Here is an 18159-nt window from a genome sequence, read left to right on the forward strand (position 1 = left end):
TATTGTGCTTCACATTTATTGTGGATACAAGAGCACAGGACTCTTCTGTCCGTTTTTCACTCTCACAGAGTCTGCTGCAGTTCATGGTTTTATTCTCTCACATTTATTGGCCTCCGGACACATTACTGTCATGTGTACAGACGGCTTGAATTTGACAAATTAAAAACCACTTATGTTTCTTGGCTTACCCATAAAGGCTTTTTAAAATTCAAGCTAATTGTATTTTATTTTGTATTTTCTAACATGTAAGAAAAATCATTATTGGGAGGTTTGCCCAGAATATGTAATGCATTTATTGAAACAGAATAAATATTAAACATAGTTTTGCAGTTTGTGCTTTTTAATTTTGCCTTGATCTTCAACAGCCAGTGGCGGAAGATGTGTTTAGACTACAGCATTATGAAAATACTGCACTATGAGCAAAATGTATTCTTTAAAATGCATTTAAAACAGGATTCCACCTATTTTAAATTCAGTTTATTCATCATAGGCAGTGTGTTTATCTTGTGAGAACAGTTGTACAGTGTTTTCTGTGGTGTTGAGGAGCTTTCCAAAGTCTGTCTGACGATTGTTTCTATTAGAAAGTTCCTTGTCTTGGAAGTGTAATAGTAAATCTCTGGTATGCTCCTTTATGTTTATATACTTGAATATTATCAGCAAAACCTCCTTAATTAAAAGTTCTCATTATGTATAATGGCCCTTTTCAGTTTTTTTAGTTTCACAGCAGACAGATGCTATAATTATAACTACAGTAAGAAACTTCAATGGGGGGGAAAATGTATAAACTATACAAAAATATATGCAGTGGTCACAACTGTGTTTTCCTGACATGGAAATCATTTTGCATATATTTATTTTTGCTAAAATAACAAAATAATTGAGCTCCAGTTGATTCTTGATACTGGAAAAAGCTAAATAATCTCAATGTAACGTCCATTTAGTGGCTGCTCCTGTCAGGTTTGCTCGGCCGCTCTGGCCTCCCTCACCTTTCCTACTGTCTCTGGCCCATTTACACTAATCACGTTCACCTGTTCCTCACTCCCTTATCACCAGCTGCACTTGATTAGGTTGCTCACTATATTACCTGGTTTCACTCCTCAGTCACTTGCCAGTTCGTTCTAGTCTCTAGGCCATTTTTTCTCCGTGCGTTGTCATTGGTTTTTGTATGTATTTATCCCCTAGCCAGCTACTGTTTTGTGTTCCCCCCATGGACTGTTCCTCCGGACCGCGGCTCCACTCTCCCCTCCCAGGCAGGTCAATGCACAGTTGCCTATCTGTTCCACTATTGCCTTCATCTCTCTGTCTCCACCTTCAGTAGCCACCATCACCACCGACCAGCCCAGGAGTGACCCAGCCTACCCACCTCGGCCCAGCTCTCCATCTCCTCGCCTCCTACTGTTGGTCAAACACCCGGCTACTACTCATCGACAGGACTACGCACTATTTCCCTCTGTGTATATTTACTGTCATCATCACTGTACATAATAAATCACTGCTTGCACCGAAGCCGGCTACCTGGGTCCGCCTCTCTCTCGTTCGCTCACTGACAGGTGCGAACGGCTCCTTACAGCTCTGGAGTTTTCAGTCATTTTACATTTTCAGTTGTGGATGAAGTTTACCCAGAGCTGTACATGTTTAACTTTCTTTTTTTTACTTTGAGAACTTTTAGGATATCCTATCCACGCTGGCATCTTTATGTATTCATTTACTGATATAAGACTGTATCTGATGCTGTAGCGTTGTCACGGCCTGGCGGGCTTTAGGACCATGGAGCCAGGCCCTGCAGTCATGTGCATTTAAATGGCAAGTCATTATTGCAGTGATACTACACACCTTTGCACGTCAGGAGCGGGCACAGCAGGAACTCTGCCTCACTAGTGTCAGTGTGATCCCAGTGTGACTCCTCTCCTGTCTGTCCATCCATGTCCGCTGTGTAAACCTGCTCTGTCCGGGATATTCTGCTGTATCACGGGATCCCAGCGGTGTGGAATGAGTTTTATCAACAACTGGAGACGAAGCGTGAAGAAAAATGACAACAAGTGAGTAGACGGAAAAGCTTCTAGGAATCAGTGCAAGCCCTGGCCGTGTCCGTACTTGTCTGTTTTGTACAGTAAAGATAGTGTAATCGCATATTGTGGAGACGAGGGCCTTTCAGACAGAAAAGAAAAACTTGTGATTGACGGAAAATGTCCTAATAAATCCATAGAAAACCTTTTACCCGTGTGAGTTAATAGGAAAAAAGTGATTGCGTTGCCTCTTTAAGTGTGTGATTGACAGGTCGTGATGTGGCCAAGCCGTCTACAGTAAAGTAGCTGCAGGAATTATGTAATTCTTTTATCCAGCCCAAGAGCTTTAAAAATGTTTTAGTGGAGAGTGTTGTGGATGAAATGGCAATGCTCTGAAAAAATACAAGATGTAAACAGCCCCTCAGTAAAAATTGGGTCTTATATACTGTACATAGATACTCTTATATGCTTCTTCCCTCCTCTGAGTTCGAGGTCTGAAATTTGAACCACAAGGACTGAATTTCATTTTTGGCACCTGTTCACTTCACTGTCCACTTTAATGAATTCATTCAGACTGCCTTCCACTACTTTGCACAATATGAACTGACTTTCAAACATCTCACTGGAGATGTCTGTGGATGTTTCTGATGCTGTTTGTATGTGCGTGCGCTTTGGTGGGTCTTTTTTCTCTTCTGTCTGCTCTACTTCATCTCAGTGAGACTATCTGGTTAAAGGGTAAACTAATAAAGCTTAATCAGTTTCAGCTTGTGTTACATTTGATCAAATTCAGCATGTAAATGTTGGTTTTCTGTGTCAGTAAAGGCACATAGACTTCTCAGACTGACGCCATCTTCCTCTCGCCATCATGAGATCCATTCTTATGTTCTGTCTAAGCTGACCTTTGACTTCTTCACAGGGATTCCAAACAGGCACAGGACATCCCTGACAACCCAGACTCCACGAGCCAGTACGTTCACATTGTGTATACAGTCATTTGTTTATACAGTCAGGAGCAATCAGCTGTGTCACAAAGATGACAACAAAGCCTGTGCGGCTCATAGAGCTAATAACACATTTATTAAACAACTTGTTACCATTTTGTATCCACACTGAGTCAGACACAGACGGGCTTTTGTTTGTTTTCCCAGGCTGTTTGTCATAAACAGTCCAGACCTGGATCCCATCATCACAGACTTCAGGTGAGTGTAAATGAAATGAGCTAACAAATTAGAATCAGATAAACACATAATCTTTCTTGAACTTTTCTAAGATCTCTCTCTGATTTCACAAATTTTCCCAAAATGGCCAAGTTAACCTCTGGAGAAACGCCCTCACTAAGTCATTTCCAAGAAGTAAGGAGCCCGGGAGGGTCCACATTTACCAGTGTCTGTTTCTATGACTCTCATGATCATGTTCCTCAAACAAGAGCTCTCCTTTCAGCTGCTTTTCATCCCTAGAGGATTCCCTTGTTTCTCTAAACTGCCTCGATTTTTCTTCTTTTCTTTTTCCTGTTTCAGGTTACAGCTGCCGGACAACAAAGATGTTATGGAATCAACAAATCCATCAAATGGGTAGGAATGGAGAGTGAAGCTAAAACAAAACTCACGTTTAGAGCACATTAGAAATTCACTTTCCAGACGTTATGTCCTTCCAAAGTTGTCATGGTACCTTTTTTTTTTTTTTTTTTTTTTTTTTTTAAATGTGATTCTGCTTGTCGGTGTATTGGTCCCAACAGATTTCAAATTACACCTGAAGCACAGGACTTGTAGACATGTCAGTGTTATGATGAGGTCAAAGTCACTGGCGTTCACGCAGCTTCTCACGCTGTTCGCCGTATCGGTAACGGTGACAGTGAGAACCCAAGAGTAGCCTAGTCTCTCAGCTCTCTGTCGGGTTTTGGACCAGATGCTTACTCATTAGGCTTCTCCTACACTGACCTTTTGGAGTGTACTACAAATAATTACAAATGTGATTCGTTCTTGTGTAGTACATAAAAGCATATTATAGGGTTAGGTTAAAAAAAATGGTATGAAATGTTTCTGGAGTCATAAATCCTTGTTTTTCAGTTGCTAGTTGTACTGACGACAGCAGTGTATCAAATCTCCCTTCTCCATTGTCTTCACCTTAAGCCTGTGACCCTCTGTGCTTCTCACAGCACATGTGAGAGGCAAAAGGGTTTTTTTTTTTGTTTTTTTTTTTTACTGCCGTTTACAAAGCTAGATGAGCTTCCTCTCATGTTTCCGTGCTGGGCCATAATGCTTTGCTCTTGTTATATGTTTTTATGGGCTACCATGAGCGAGACAAATATAACAAGCACTTTGACATGGTCACAACTCTGATCTGCTTTCTTGATGTTATAAACTGTGTGTGTATGTGGCAGTATGCATGTGCTGCTCTATTTGATGTTTTACACTGGCTTTACTGAGAAGAATAGAGTTTCTGGGTAGGATAGGTGATTTAAAATAATATGTGACTGTAACCTGCAAGAACTCGCATGACATTCTGTAGCATCCCTGCAGCACTGAGGGGGAGCAGGACTCTGATTGGTCTACACGGGGGTATCAGACAGCAGAGGCTGTGGGAGTGCCTGGAGCTCCCAAAGTGATTTGCTCACTTTTTAGGATAGTCAAGTGTCTGCCATAACTCAGACACATCTGTTACCACTTATGGACTTTAGAGCTGCTGACAGTTACTTTAGAAATCATTGAGTTGATTGACACACAATCAACAGGCCATGGGCAGAGCCAGGGGTGGCACTGGGCAGGAGTAGATAAGGAGCACAGCTAAAGTTAGCTAAATAAAGCACTCTGCATTTGTACACAAAATAAATGGTTTTTAATAATGTATGCTATATTATTACATAGAACTAGGGGCTTCATTTACTTTATACATGTTTTTCAATATGCCACCCCTCTGAGTCTGTGCCCCAGCCTGTCCACCCCACCCAAGATTTTCTAGACCTGCCCCTGCAACAAGCATTCAATAAAGTATGAGTAATCATTTGAATAATTTTTCAAGCAAAAACATCACATCATCCCTTGTTATAGCTTCTCAAATGTGAAGATTCTCTGCTTATCGTCTTCTCATGTGATGGCAAACCTGAATTTTGAACAGCTGGTTGGACACTTTATAGACGTAAATGGAATAATCAAGAAAATAATGGTTAGTTGCAGCTTTGATGCAGTTGCTAGACTGAGGTGAATAAACAATGATTTTTATGTGAAGTATAAAAGATATTTAAGTATCCTAGAATTTAAAAACACTTGAGCAGAAATGGTTTTGTTTTAAATTTTTTCAGGGGTGGGGGGATACTTGCATTGAAAGGTTTGATCACCTTCACACTTTTCTGACACTGGATAATAGACCTTTTTCCTAGCAGGCATTGTGATGTGATTACAGCACATCTGTAATTTCCCCTGATGTGAGATGTGGCTCAGGTTAGTCCTCTGTACAATATGTATCTGTGTATAGGTGTTTGTGGTGTCTTGATCGCCAGAAGCAGCAGCTCTTCTCTCCTGGCCTGATCATTAGGTCCTGTCTTATCTACATTGCTGTGCTGCATCTATGCCTTCTATTTCTGGATTTGCTGCAGTGTTCAGACTCTGCCACTGCAGCAGGCCTGACAGTCTGAGACTCTCACAATACACCAGCGCTCTCTTTTCCTATTCTTTCACTTGTATTTCGAAGGAAGCACAACACCCTTGTATTTCTAACATATTACATCTTAACTATCATTTCTTTCCGGCTTCCTTCTTTTTTTTTTGTAGTTTCTCATCTTACATAAAAACTCTGAGGCCTGGAGTTGTGGGAATTAGCCCCACCCCTGACTTTGCATTAACCAATTGGAGCAGAGACTGCAGTGTGTACATTGAGGGAGATAATCAGAAGAGGTGGGAGAGTCTTTTGTGTGACTGTGTGCTAGAGGCAGCACAGAAAGACTATAGTATTCCCTTATGTGTGCTAGTCATCCCAATTATTAAAGTCTGCTGTTAGTGCTGCATCCTTCCTCCTCCTCCTCCTCCTCTCTCCTTCAATCCCCCCCCACCCTCCTGCCCTTCTGCTGCTGCTCTTGTCGCTGCTTCTACAGAAAGATACACAATCACGCTGCACTGCTGGACAGGCCCTAGGTTCACCTTGACTCGACAGTTTTCTTTATCTTACTTGTTCTCTGTGTCTCTTTCATACACACTTTACCAGATGAAAATGTCAGGAGAGGAAGAGACTCTGTCAGACGGGTAAGAATCATCGTTGCTGCTGGTGCGTTGCTATGTTTGTTGGGCTCTGGAAGATGCACTGTAGGTGTTGTTCCCATCAAATAAAAGGAAATATGTGTGTGTGTGTGTTCTAGATGTGACAGTCAGGCATGTAGACAAACTTGCTCGGAGCATTATAGGCGCAGCTTGGCAATTTTGTGTCACAGCTTAATGCAACAAGGCCTCTGAACGTCTTGTACCAGCTGGAATGAATGCTGAGAAAAGCTCTGTGAACCGGCGTCAATAAACTGTTTCATTGCTTGTGAACCGGCATTTGTGTGTGTATGTGTGAGTGAGAGAGAGCGTCTTTCTGAATAGCGGCAGTGTGCTGTGTGGTTTTATTTGTATGTGTGTGCTTGTGTGTAGCTGCCTGATTAGTGATCATGGTTGTGGAAGTTGCTCCCAAGAGAAATCAACCCAGAAATTCAGACTTGCTGACTTGAAATTCTGTTAAATTACTGGAACAGTGCAAGGAACGCTCGCCTCATCGTGCTGGTTGTCATGCCGTTTCCTTCCTCCATAGGATTGTCAATTATTCCCTGACAGTGTCCTATACTGTGTGATAATCTCTGGCCACTGATGGAAAGTTTCTTTCTTTCCTTTTCAGTGTCCTCAGGCATCAGATTGTCTTCAAGCTGTAAACCTGCCAAAATCTTGTTTCCAGTCTGGACCAGTTGAGTTAGTTTTGACTGACTTTTTTTTTTTTCCCCTTGTGAATCCTGACAGAATAGCAACTTCTATTGGTTTACTAATTTTATCAGAGCCATTATGTAACAGGCCCGTGTACCTGCTGGTTACAATGTGCTTTGTTTGTTTTGTCACTCAGACATTCACCTGATTTGTTTTTGTTCTCCTGCAAACCTGTTGGTTTAAATAAAAGGCACAGTAGGCAGTCACTGCACCTGCTCTGGTTCTATTTAGTCAGTGGCCACTGGGGGAAGATATGACCTCACAGTATTATTTTGGAAAACTATGAGGTACTGTAAATTAACATTTTTGTGTGTTGCCTTGTTTTCATTTCATCCAGGCATTAATAATGGTTCTATTATTGATCCTTTTATGTCATGTATTTATTACTATAATTGTAACATTGCTGCCGTAGTGTTTACTTTGACAGGAGCCACCATTGTGAGTTTCTACTGTTATGAGGATGCTCAGTTTGCTGCAGGTCATATGGTGAACACAGGAGTCATTAGGCAGGGCTGCAATAGTGTGTGCACTACTACTCTGTGGTGTGTGTGTGTGTGTGTGTGTGTGTGTGTGAGAGAGATGAGTTTATTCCTCTGAGTTTCTAATGGGCATCGGTGAAAAGCACAAGCTGTCTGCTCTTATACACATTAGTTGTAGTTGTGTTTGCTTAGTTTTCTGCCAAAGTGTGCTGCTGACATCCATACTTTGTGTGAAAATGTAAAATTCATTGACGACACCACAGTTGTTAGTCTAATTACTGAAGATGAAATGACATGCCATAGAAGTGTGGATAAGTCTGTTGACTGGTGTCAGGTCAGTTCTCTGCATCTTAATTCCAAGAAAACCAAAGAAATGAGCTTTGATTTTAGAGCAAGAAGAGCAGGGCACCTACAAATTGCTGTTAATGGGGATTGTATTGAAGTTGTATTGAATAAAAATATCTTGAGACAGTTATTAATGTAAAGCTATTATAGGACTCAAATAGGCTACAGATGCCTATAGAAGGGGCTACAGAGATTATATTTCAAGCATAAGTTTTGAAAGTTTGATGTGGATAGAAATTTACTGGTCCCTTTCTATCATTCCTTCGTGAAGAGTATATTCTAAGTTTTTGTTTTATTGCTTGGTATTTCTCACTGCCTGTAGTCAATAAGAACAAATCTAATGAGATAAATAATATGTCTAGTAAGATCATAGGTAAACTGCATCACAGTATGACAGGGCTTTGCGAGTCCCCAGAGTTTTGGAAGGCCCTGGCAGTTATTATTATTTGCATAGTGAATACGAGTTGTTACCATCAGGACGAAGGTGCAGGTTACTGCCGCTGCAGACTGTGCATGCCCAGAGATCTTTTATACCATCCAGTATTAAATTGCTGAGAACATTTTTACGAAAATGTTTTATAGTGGCTTGCTGTGATATGTGTGATGTCTGTGTGGGTTGTGTATGTTCATCTGTGTTGTGTTTATATGTAATGTTTGCCTTAATGCGTAAATCACTTGCCAACAATTGCCACAGACAGAAAAAGGACTTCTGAAAGGACAATAAAAAAAGTGAAATTGGATGTGATACTGAACAACTGACTGTATCCCAACTGTAATATGTACATGGGGAACAATTGTTACACTCCTGTGTTCAATACAGGGGCACGTTCAAAGCACAAAAGCAAACTGAAATTTACAAGATGAGACAAAGTCGAAATCAGGTTCCTGTTTCACAAAAACACACAATAATCTCTGAAAATATGCTTCTTCTCAAGCATGTCAATATAAAAAATAAGATAGATAGCATAACTGAATTTATGAAAAAGTAACAAACAAGCCAAAATAATCTTGAAGCTGGAGACCACATAGTGTAGAGCTGCTGTCAGCCGTTAGCGTTTCCAATTTACCATTTTCCTTATTCATTCATTCTGCTCAGTACGCTAAATGTTAATGTGTTTTTCCCATGCTGGGTCCTCTGTGCACCCTGGAGGGAAGAAATAAAACAGCCATTTAGTAAACAGGTCCATTACCAGAGCACAGCTGGGATTGGCTCCAGCTTCCAGCGACCCTCTTCAAGATAAGCAATATAGATAATGGATGGATGGGTTATCAGAACAGTGAGTTAACAAGGGGGAAGTAGCCTTGTGATGAAGGAACAGACTCAGTAACGCTCGTTGGGCCACACCATACACTTAACACACGACACTCATGTGCATCATGAAGCCAGAATACACAGCATCTTTATTAATAATCATTAAGAGCTTCCCCAGAGAGAAGCAGCTGCATGGTCCTGGTCTCGTGATCCTGGAGGCTGGGCAGAGTCGGGCCTGGTTAGTGCATGAACAGAACAACCTGAGAATACAAGGTCACTTCTATGCAAAGATTCTGTTCAAAACAGCTCATTGAACTTATATTTTTATAGAAGTGGGTGGTTGTGCATGTAGTGTAATTTAAGCAGATCCTTTCTGTGATGTGCACTGTAACACAAACAACAGCACTAAGAGCACAGCACTCTGGACAGTCAGGCTGACTGTGGCTGTGTTTTGGTTTCTCTTGTGAAGTAGATGTGTGGGAAGGATAAACACAGAAAGTGACCTGAGGCCAAGATCCCCATTTACCTGTTGTAGATCAGACTTTTGAGAACACTAGGGAGAGGGAGACGGAGAAACGGTATCATCTTCATTTTGCTCACTGATCAGAAATGCTCTCTTACCTAAGAATTCACCGACCCTCACCTTGGCCTGTTTATCAGACAACATGTTGAGCAGTTTTCACCCTCCTCATCCAGATTATTTGTTTTGGTTCTCCAGGTGCTCGCGGTCAGACCTGTCTCTGGCTCTGGAGGACTGTATGACTGCCCTGGACATGTTCCTCAGAAACGACTTTGACGAGGCACAGGCCCGGCTCAAATGCAGGTAAGAGAACAACCTGGACTCACTGTGCTGGTATAGCTGCTGTTCCCAGCTGTAGCAGAGCTCAGATCCACCTGCCTTTGTGCTTTTATGGAAAATATAATGAATGAGAGACAAACAGCTGACTTTATGCTTGCAAGCAAATGTATTTTTAGTGTTATAGTTGCTTCTGCAGGGAACTGTGCCCACACGTGATGTGTCACAGTAGGCACAGGTGTAAATAATTAAATTAATGATGGCTGAATTTAGCTTTACAGGTTCAGCATCTGTTTACTGTTTGTGTTTGTTCTCTGCCATGCTGTCATGACTTAACTGGGACACTTGAATAGTACAAAGCCATCATTAATCTTATTCGTTCAACCTGTGTTTTGACTATGACAAGTCAAAATGTCTACCGTGGAAAAGGCCTGTGGATAGAGTGGTTTTGTTTGGTGCTAATTACCAATGCTGGTATGCTGACCTGCTGAAATAAGCTGATAAACATGCTAAACATATCTGTTATGTTGGCATGCTGATGAGAGACAGGGAGGGTCTAACAAATGATGCTATCAAGTTGCACATTATAAAACCAAATCCCTGGAGAATCTCTTTAAAGTTGAAAAAGCCCACTCCTTGGCTCAGTAACAGGTGAGAAACAGAAATATTAGGGTCTCCGCTAGGACTGGTGGAGGAATTAGTTTGGATGTTTGCTGCTGATGCCTGTTAGGTTTGTGTGACTGTTGGTTTTACATTATTTAAAAGCTGCTCTGAATTACATTGGCAAAAACACACTCCTTCCCCAGATGCACACCATGCATCTAGTTTTGTCATCAAGTTACTCCATTGTTCACTGCTCTATTGTCAGAACCTTTTTCACACTTTCGTTGTTCTTCTCCACCCTCTATCTTTTCTCTGAGACTTTGGACCACTCCTTAAACTCACTCTTGTCTTTTCAGTGCCAGTTGACATTGAGACTGAAGAAACGCTTTCTTTTCAGCCTGTACTTTTTTAAATGTAACTCAGTAATACGGTTAAATTGACAGGCACTGGTAGTTTGGTGTTTTTGGTCTTGATGTTAGGAGTCCTTTTTTTGGAGTTTTTAAGCGTCAAACACATTCCGGTTGATGCCATTTGTGTGATTTCTTATAGCTCAGACTCGACTATGCAGACTTTCATGTTTAACATTACGTAGGTGCTCTGTTGCCAAGTGGCTGTCCCGGTGTCATAAACATAACATGCTTCTGTTGTAAATGGGAATTTGTGCAATTTTCCAATCCGAAAGAAATTCTGTTTAAATCCTCCTTGGCAGCCTGTCAGTCCTGATGTCCGTGATGATCTTCCTCCCACAGACCTATGTTGGTTATCTCTGTCTCTTTAAATCCCTGAAGTATAAACAGTAGTTGCAAATGTGTCCATGTTTTTATATTTGGAGCCCACATGGCTGGGTTTGACACAAGCCGTTGGATAATATGAAAGTCAGAAATCAGTAGAGATCAAAAGTGGGAGGTGCGGTGTGTCTCGACTATCTGCTCAGCTATATTATTGTAGTCTTTACTGGTGGAATTGCTGTTTCCTTTCCTCCAGCCTCTCCCTAGTTTTAACAGAATAATTCAGTAGACAGTAAATTTTAAATTGTCATTATACATTAGAATACTGCAGCTTAGTTGAATCAAAAAGCAGTTTCATTTTGTTTGGTTTGCACAAAACTCAATAACACCCACCACTCTTCTCTGACAGTTCCCGTTTGATGCTCATAAAAAGATTTTGTGAAGAAGTTGATGGCCCTGCGCGTCAGACCACTAATATGTGATATTATGTAAGGTGTGAAAACACCTTCTGCACTCCGTGAGAGACAGAGAGAAACACTGAAAGACGTCAGGATGTGAAACGCCAGCAGAAGCTGTCCTTCCCTTCTCATCCTCATCCTTTGTCTGTCCTTTGCTTTAGTTCATGTGTTCCTTCCAGTTTGCTCCTTCTTTGATTCTGGGTCTTCTTTCCCACTTTACCCCCTTCTAAGGCTGTGTTCTGACACAGTCAGTTGGAACAAGGGTATACCAGGATTTCTGCAGAACACACACATACAGAACTAAAATACTGACTAGACTCTTTCAGGGAAACCTTTTCTTTACCTGGATGTAGTTTATTGAAGTATATGTTAATTCCCTTACCTCCACATGCTTGTTTATGGTCAGAAGCAGCTGGAGTCTGTCACTGCATGCACTGGGAGAAGAAAGGGCTATAGCCTGTGGTGGACGTACACACATCCCTTACTTAAGTAAAAGTTGCAATACAACATTGTACAAACACCCTGTTACAAGTAAAGGTTCTGCAGTGTTACTTAAGTCAAAGTACAAAAGTATTAGCATGAAAGCATACATAATGGACTACAAGTAAAAGTATCCATTATGCGCAATCTATATATAATATAATGTATATTATGTTATTGAATTATAATTATTGATGCATTATTGTGCACATCATATTTAATATTGCAGCAAGTGAAGAGGGAGCTAGTTTTAGCTGCCTTGTATACTGTACTTATAATGTCAATTACTGCTGGGTAGTTTGCGCAAAATGAAAATACTCAAAGTACAGACATTTCAAAACTGTACTTAAGTACAGTACTTGAGTAGATGTACTTACTGGCTATAGCCATTATAAGGGTTAATGCTCTCACACTAATATAAATGGCAGAAACAGAGACCGGCAACATACATATTTCCCATGGGAAGTTGTGGGACCAAGTCCTGAACATCAGTTTATTTTTCTGGGTATTATTCACTGAAGCATCTGCTGTCATTATGGGGATGCTGATGTTGATGCAGCAACATTAATTCATGCCATGTGGACAGAGACATCATATTGTAGAAGAGCCTTAGAAATGTACTGCAGACACATTCTTCTCTTGTAGGATGATTAAAATATTTTTTGAGTGCTGTGTTGGTTTTTTTTTTTTTCTTCTTCAGCTGACCCCATTTTGCTCCCTTGCTTCCGTATGTCTGCCTAGTGGTTCTGCAGTCTGAGTTACTGTTCATGCATCAATAACAACTCATATCACTTCATATAAACCTATAAAATGAGCTATTTCTATGTTATCATCTTCTAAGGTTCACATATTTGGGATCTAGACTGTTTTTCCTCATCTGAGTTGTAGTCAAGTTACATATTCGCCTGCAGCATTGTAGCAGCATGTCCGCTAAGTATAAAGTAATGTTTTAAGTGTGTTTTTTTTCTTGTTCAGCCTTTAAATGTCATAGTTCTCCAAGAGAAAGCTTCATTTTATTTGCTAGATCTCTGCTGAAACATGTCATCAGACCATGCCCAGCCACGACTGTGCAGTCTTATTCTTTCTTGCTACACTGTTCCCCACAGCTGCAGTAGGGAGTGGGTGCATGAGGTGACTGGTATGCCTGACATACATATACAATACAGCAACAGGTGGAGGTGTGTCTTGGTGAGAGGGTAGGAGGTTGTTCCTCTGCACCAATGAGCCTTCCGTAGATGGACACAGGAGCATGTGCAAGTTTCAATACTCTCATTTTTTTCAGTAAAGGGGTTGCTATTTTTAATTTCAGAACATTCACATTGTTTTAATGGCTTGCAATAAGAGATGACGTCAGTGATGTCTTTGGAAAGAAATAAACTGTTCTGCATGTATTGATGATCTCACGGTGGCTGAATTTCCCTATTATAACGTGCAGAAGTGAATACAAGGCGTGTGCGCACATGAGTTTTTAAGAATGTACAAAACAGTTCCTCCATTATATTATGGAACATTGTGGTGAAAATATGTAGAAGCTTTAGTTCTGTCACAGGGACAAAGGACTTGGCAAGACTTTGCACGATGATGCTGACTGGAAACCATCTTTGTTCTGTTGTGAACTATTTAGAATTCCTAGCCACATTTGGCACAGCTACAAGAGATTCAGTTTACCACACAGCTCCATTTTAAAAGGTTTTCCAGCTTGAGTCTGGGCTGTTGTCTAAACCAAACAACGAACAAGTCTGACACAATGTAAATTTAAGGCGGGCAAATCTCAGCTTCTCAGTCTGTACATTCTGCTGACTCTGCTGTTCCTTCTTTCCCTGTTACTGATTCGGTTCTTGTCTGCTGTTTGAGTTAATAATACATTTGTTTAGATGAAGAATTGAAGCTCTGCAAACTCTTTGTGTAACCCATGATTTATTGCCACATTTATTGCATAAGTAGACTCTAATTCTGTGAGAAACACTGTATAAAATATATCTAATAATATAGGTCAAGTTGAGCACAATTAACATTTAGTGGCTCTTCTTTGTGCTCGGCTTCCATGGGTTAGATAATATGTTCATGCAGATTTTGTGTTGTATGTGCTTGGGAAAGACAACAAGTTGCAGCTCATAACATAGAAGCTGGTCATATGATCCAATCTGTGATACACAGCAGGGAATGGTCAGGTATGCAGACTGACAGCATTCCCTTGTACGCCCCTCTTTTTGTCTTACTAATATTATTTTGCGACATCTTTGTTTGTGTCTGTGTGTAATACAAACATGCACTACAGTGCACAGGTAGACTAAACATTCAGCTATGACTGTGGTCATATTAACAGAATTGCCATATGCTTTTGTTACTTTGTTGTTTACCATAACTTTACTAAATTAATTACTCCTAATAGTAGTTGAGAGCTGAAAAAGTGAAAAAAAAAAAAGTAAACTGGAAAAGCAAGTACATCTACTGGAAGAATGCATGTTCCATCGTTTTACTTCATATACTTTCGCTCCTCCTTAATCACTTTAAAACCTGCAACACCAGCTCTCCTTAAACACAGGGTGTGACATGAACAACCAGCAACCATAGATATAAATAGATACTGTTTTTTATTGTGGTGTGGTTTTAGTTTCTCAAGTATTCAGCCACGTCGCTGTTGTTACCAAGAATTGATTTATAGATGTTAGCTTTTCACATTCTGTGCCTGTGTTGCTCTGCCTCTCATTTGTACTGCCTGATTAAGTAAGTGCTGTGTCAGTCTAACTCTTCTCAAGGTTAAACTAAAGGTTTTCCTTCCCACTTCGTTGTTTCTGTTGGCACACCACAAACGGCACTATCTGTTTGGATCAACATGTTGTTTGATGTATAACATTCTGTTTTATTTTTGAGGTCAGTGCAGTATAGCTGAAAACAACTATTGTCTCTTTTGCAGAGCCAAAGAGAGCATGTACCATGCTCTGGCTTATGCCACCATTCTGGAGATGCAGGCCATAATGACCTTTGACCCCCAACACATCCTGGCTGCAGGAACCACCATGAAGGAGGCCCAGGCTATATGTCAGCGGTGAGACTTTCCCACAATGCCACAGTGAAATAATGACTAGCAAATAAACCATTAATGCCCCTCTAGTTAGCTGCAGAAGTGAACGGTGTCTCTTTAAAGTGAATTAGTCTAGATGGTTTAGAAACAATCAAAAAGGTGTGGTTTTAAAAAATTACATTTCCTTTTAAGTTATAAAATGGCACAAGATGATCAGCACTCATACTGTTCATTTAGACATTCAGGCACACAGGACATGATACCTTTTGAACACCATTTAGTAACATCACACCAGATCCACAGAACAAGCTGAGATCATCCTGACTCACCGGCTAAAAGAATGTCACAACTGCCTGTGACAGTTTGTCCTGAAGTTGCTGTGAGAATCCGTCAGAATGGATCTAATTAACCTGCCTTAATAAGCCACACTGTTCTTCAGAATGAAACTGATAGGAAACTAGGAGGAAAATTAATGCACGGTCAACACCTTTTTGTAACCATATCCTGCAGCTTCCTAGCATCCTGTTTTTATTGGACAGAGGCTGAGTCACTGATGCATAGAAGAAGATAAGCAAATAAATGCAGGACAGTGTAACACTGTTAACAGTCCTGACAGAAGAGATTTTTAGTGAGAAAAAGCTATTGATTGTTTTGTGTGTCTCTTATTTAGACACCGCAAAAAGTCAAGCTTCTCCAAAAACTTCACAGAAGGTCAGTAAAGCCCTGCATTGACAAAATGAGTACCATGATTTATAATAACAAATCATCACAATCTGCCTGAGCGCTAGTGTCTGTGAGCCTGTGTCAAGTATGTGATAAAAGCAATGACAGCTAGTTTGAATCTTTGCTGATGGTGTGTGTCTGTGCACTCATGCTAAAACGCTATATGCGTATGTGCGTATGCGTGTATGCGTACGGGGCCATTACACTGCAGTCCCTGGGCTCTGCTGAGCTTTCAGGCTGTCTGACTGAGCATAATCATTTTCACCTCAGAGGAACTCCATGCTGAAGTCTGCTATGCCGAGTGTCTCCTGCAGAGGGCAGCGCTCACCTTCCTTCAGGTCAGGAGCAGGGTTTATGAGGCAGCCTGGAACTTTCCACCACTGTTTTATCCAAACTGACATTCATCTAAACTCTGTCTTTTTTTAAATTTTTTTTAATCTTTTCTGTTTTTTTTTGTTCCATCTTTGCTCAGGATGAAAACATGATCAATTTCATCAAGGGGGGAATCAAAGTGAGGAACAGCTACCAAACATACAAGTGAGAATCTAAGCTAGAGAATGCCCTTGTTTATTCTAACCAGGTTTTTATTAATTATTCCCATTTTCCTATAGAGAATGTGAAGTTGGCATAACACCATTTTTATTTTGGGTAAATGTGCCATGTTTGGAGCATCATGCTCATTATCAATCATAGATATATACACTACATACATCTATAAGTTAATTTAAAGAAATAAATACTATGCCATATAGCTACATAAAGTAGTGGATGCTTTAACTACATCCAAATGTCCACTTTAGTGTTTAGTTTGAGGACAGGCAGGACAGAAATGAAGTCATCTGCAGTGTTTGTGTCCTCTGTTGACAGCTGCTAGCTAGCATTAGCTCCCAAACTGAGAGCTCATATCAGTGTTAGCTACAATCAACTAAGGTTTATTGTAGCTAACATCCCAACAATCAGCATGGTGTGATGTACATTCACATTTTCTGTTCAACCTTTTTACATCTTACATCTTCTTCATTGCCTTACATGACTTTCTCCCTTTGTCTTTACCTCACAGAGAGCTGCACAACATCCTCCAGTCTGCTGGGTACACTCAAAGTGACAATCACAGCCATTTTGAGGGTGGTGTTAAATTGGGAGTAGGAGCCTTTAATCTAGTAAGTAGAAGGCTGTACATTTGCACTTGTAATCAAACATGCGGCAAAGAATAGTTCATATCCTGAATGGTGGGGACAGTTGACTAATCAAATATCTCCAGACTAAACAAACAAAAGGAAGCTACTTGTTTAGTGATGATTCACAAAGTGCTACACTATACTGCAAGAGTAGCTTATAACATGCACACAAGCAGAGTGTTTTGAGGTCCTCAGCAGCAGTGATTTCTTCTTTGCAGACTTTCTAATCTTCTTCACTGTTAATGTTACAAAATCATAGTCACAAAAATGAAAAATGCTTCAGTGTTACTTAGGGCTGCCAGACATTTGCATGTCTTCCTGTGACTGTTGGCTTTCTTCCTTTTATAGGTTAGAAACCCCCTGTAATTACTGTACAAGTTGTGGCCGTTGTTTAGGAAAGATCACTTTCTTAGAACTGTGCTGTAATCATGCTGCTTGTCTATTTACAGATGATTTCTATGTTGCCCACACGAACGCTCAAGCTCCTGGAATTTGTCGGGTTCTCTGGTAACAAGGTGAGCTCTGAGAGATGGCAGCCAAACAACTGTGTGGATTTCTCGTGAACTGCATCTATGATTTCCGTTTCACTAGTTAACTGAGTCACAGTCGTGCCTTTAAATTATACTGAAACTCTCATGTGCACTTATGACCTAACAATGACCCTGGCATATTTAGTAAAAGCATGAGATGAAACTTTGACATCTGACAGCTTAATAGGTGAATGACTCATAAGAATTGTTTTGATCCTAATGACAAATGACTATCACTTCTCTTTACCATGACTTCTTATATTTTGTTATGTAGCCTACTACTGAGACACTACTGGTTACTTTGGATATTATTTTTTTAGAACTGACTTATCTCATTGCAAAACTGACATCCTATACAGACATTTGGCCAGATTATGATCCTGGGAGGCTCTGGGGCACTTCATTTTTGGAAGCCCTCTTACCCCATCCACTCAATTATTAAAACCTATCAGCCTCAAAATCAGAATATTGGATTTTGAACTTTGGGACCCATGGAAACCCTGTATGGTACAGTGACGTGTGGTCAGGGGAGGCAGGTGAGGCAGAGCCTCCCCCGTCAATCTTGAAAAGAAAAAAAAAGTTAACCATAAAATATAATAAATGTTAATATTTG

General features: G+C 40.5%; 1 protein-coding gene across 7 annotated transcripts in view; it reads left to right on the plus strand.

The window, feature by feature from the left end:
* Window positions 1–1648: 1648 nt before the first annotated feature.
* The window catches only part of ttc39a (tetratricopeptide repeat domain 39A), a 23262-nt gene continuing 6751 nt past the window's right edge, over window positions 1649–18159 (plus strand). Inside the window, exons 1-11 of one of the 7 annotated variants that reach the window (XM_020613074.1) lie at window positions 1649–2039; window positions 2923–2973; window positions 3155–3205; window positions 3524–3577; window positions 9744–9848; window positions 15008–15139; window positions 15786–15826; window positions 16109–16176; window positions 16311–16375; window positions 16899–16998; window positions 17466–17531. In XM_020613074.1, coding sequence (XP_020468730.1) covers window positions 1990–2039; window positions 2923–2973; window positions 3155–3205; window positions 3524–3577; window positions 9744–9848; window positions 15008–15139; window positions 15786–15826; window positions 16109–16176; window positions 16311–16375; window positions 16899–16998; window positions 17466–17531 — 783 coding nt within the window. In that variant the 5' untranslated portion in view covers window positions 1649–1989. Of the gene's footprint in view, window positions 2040–2922; window positions 2974–3154; window positions 3206–3523; window positions 3578–5828; window positions 6242–6907; window positions 6933–9332; window positions 9604–9743; window positions 9849–15007; window positions 15140–15785; window positions 15827–16108; window positions 16177–16310; window positions 16376–16898; window positions 16999–17465; window positions 17532–18159 lie in introns of those variants that run through there. The other 6 variants (XM_020613075.1, XM_020613076.1, XM_020613077.1 and 3 more) reach the window with 6 other exon arrangements.

The sequence above is a fragment of the Monopterus albus genome, unplaced genomic scaffold (genome assembly GCF_001952655.1).
Source record: "Monopterus albus unplaced genomic scaffold, M_albus_1.0 scaffold129.1, whole genome shotgun sequence".
In the NCBI taxonomy this organism is placed as follows: Eukaryota; Metazoa; Chordata; class Actinopteri; order Synbranchiformes; family Synbranchidae; genus Monopterus; species Monopterus albus.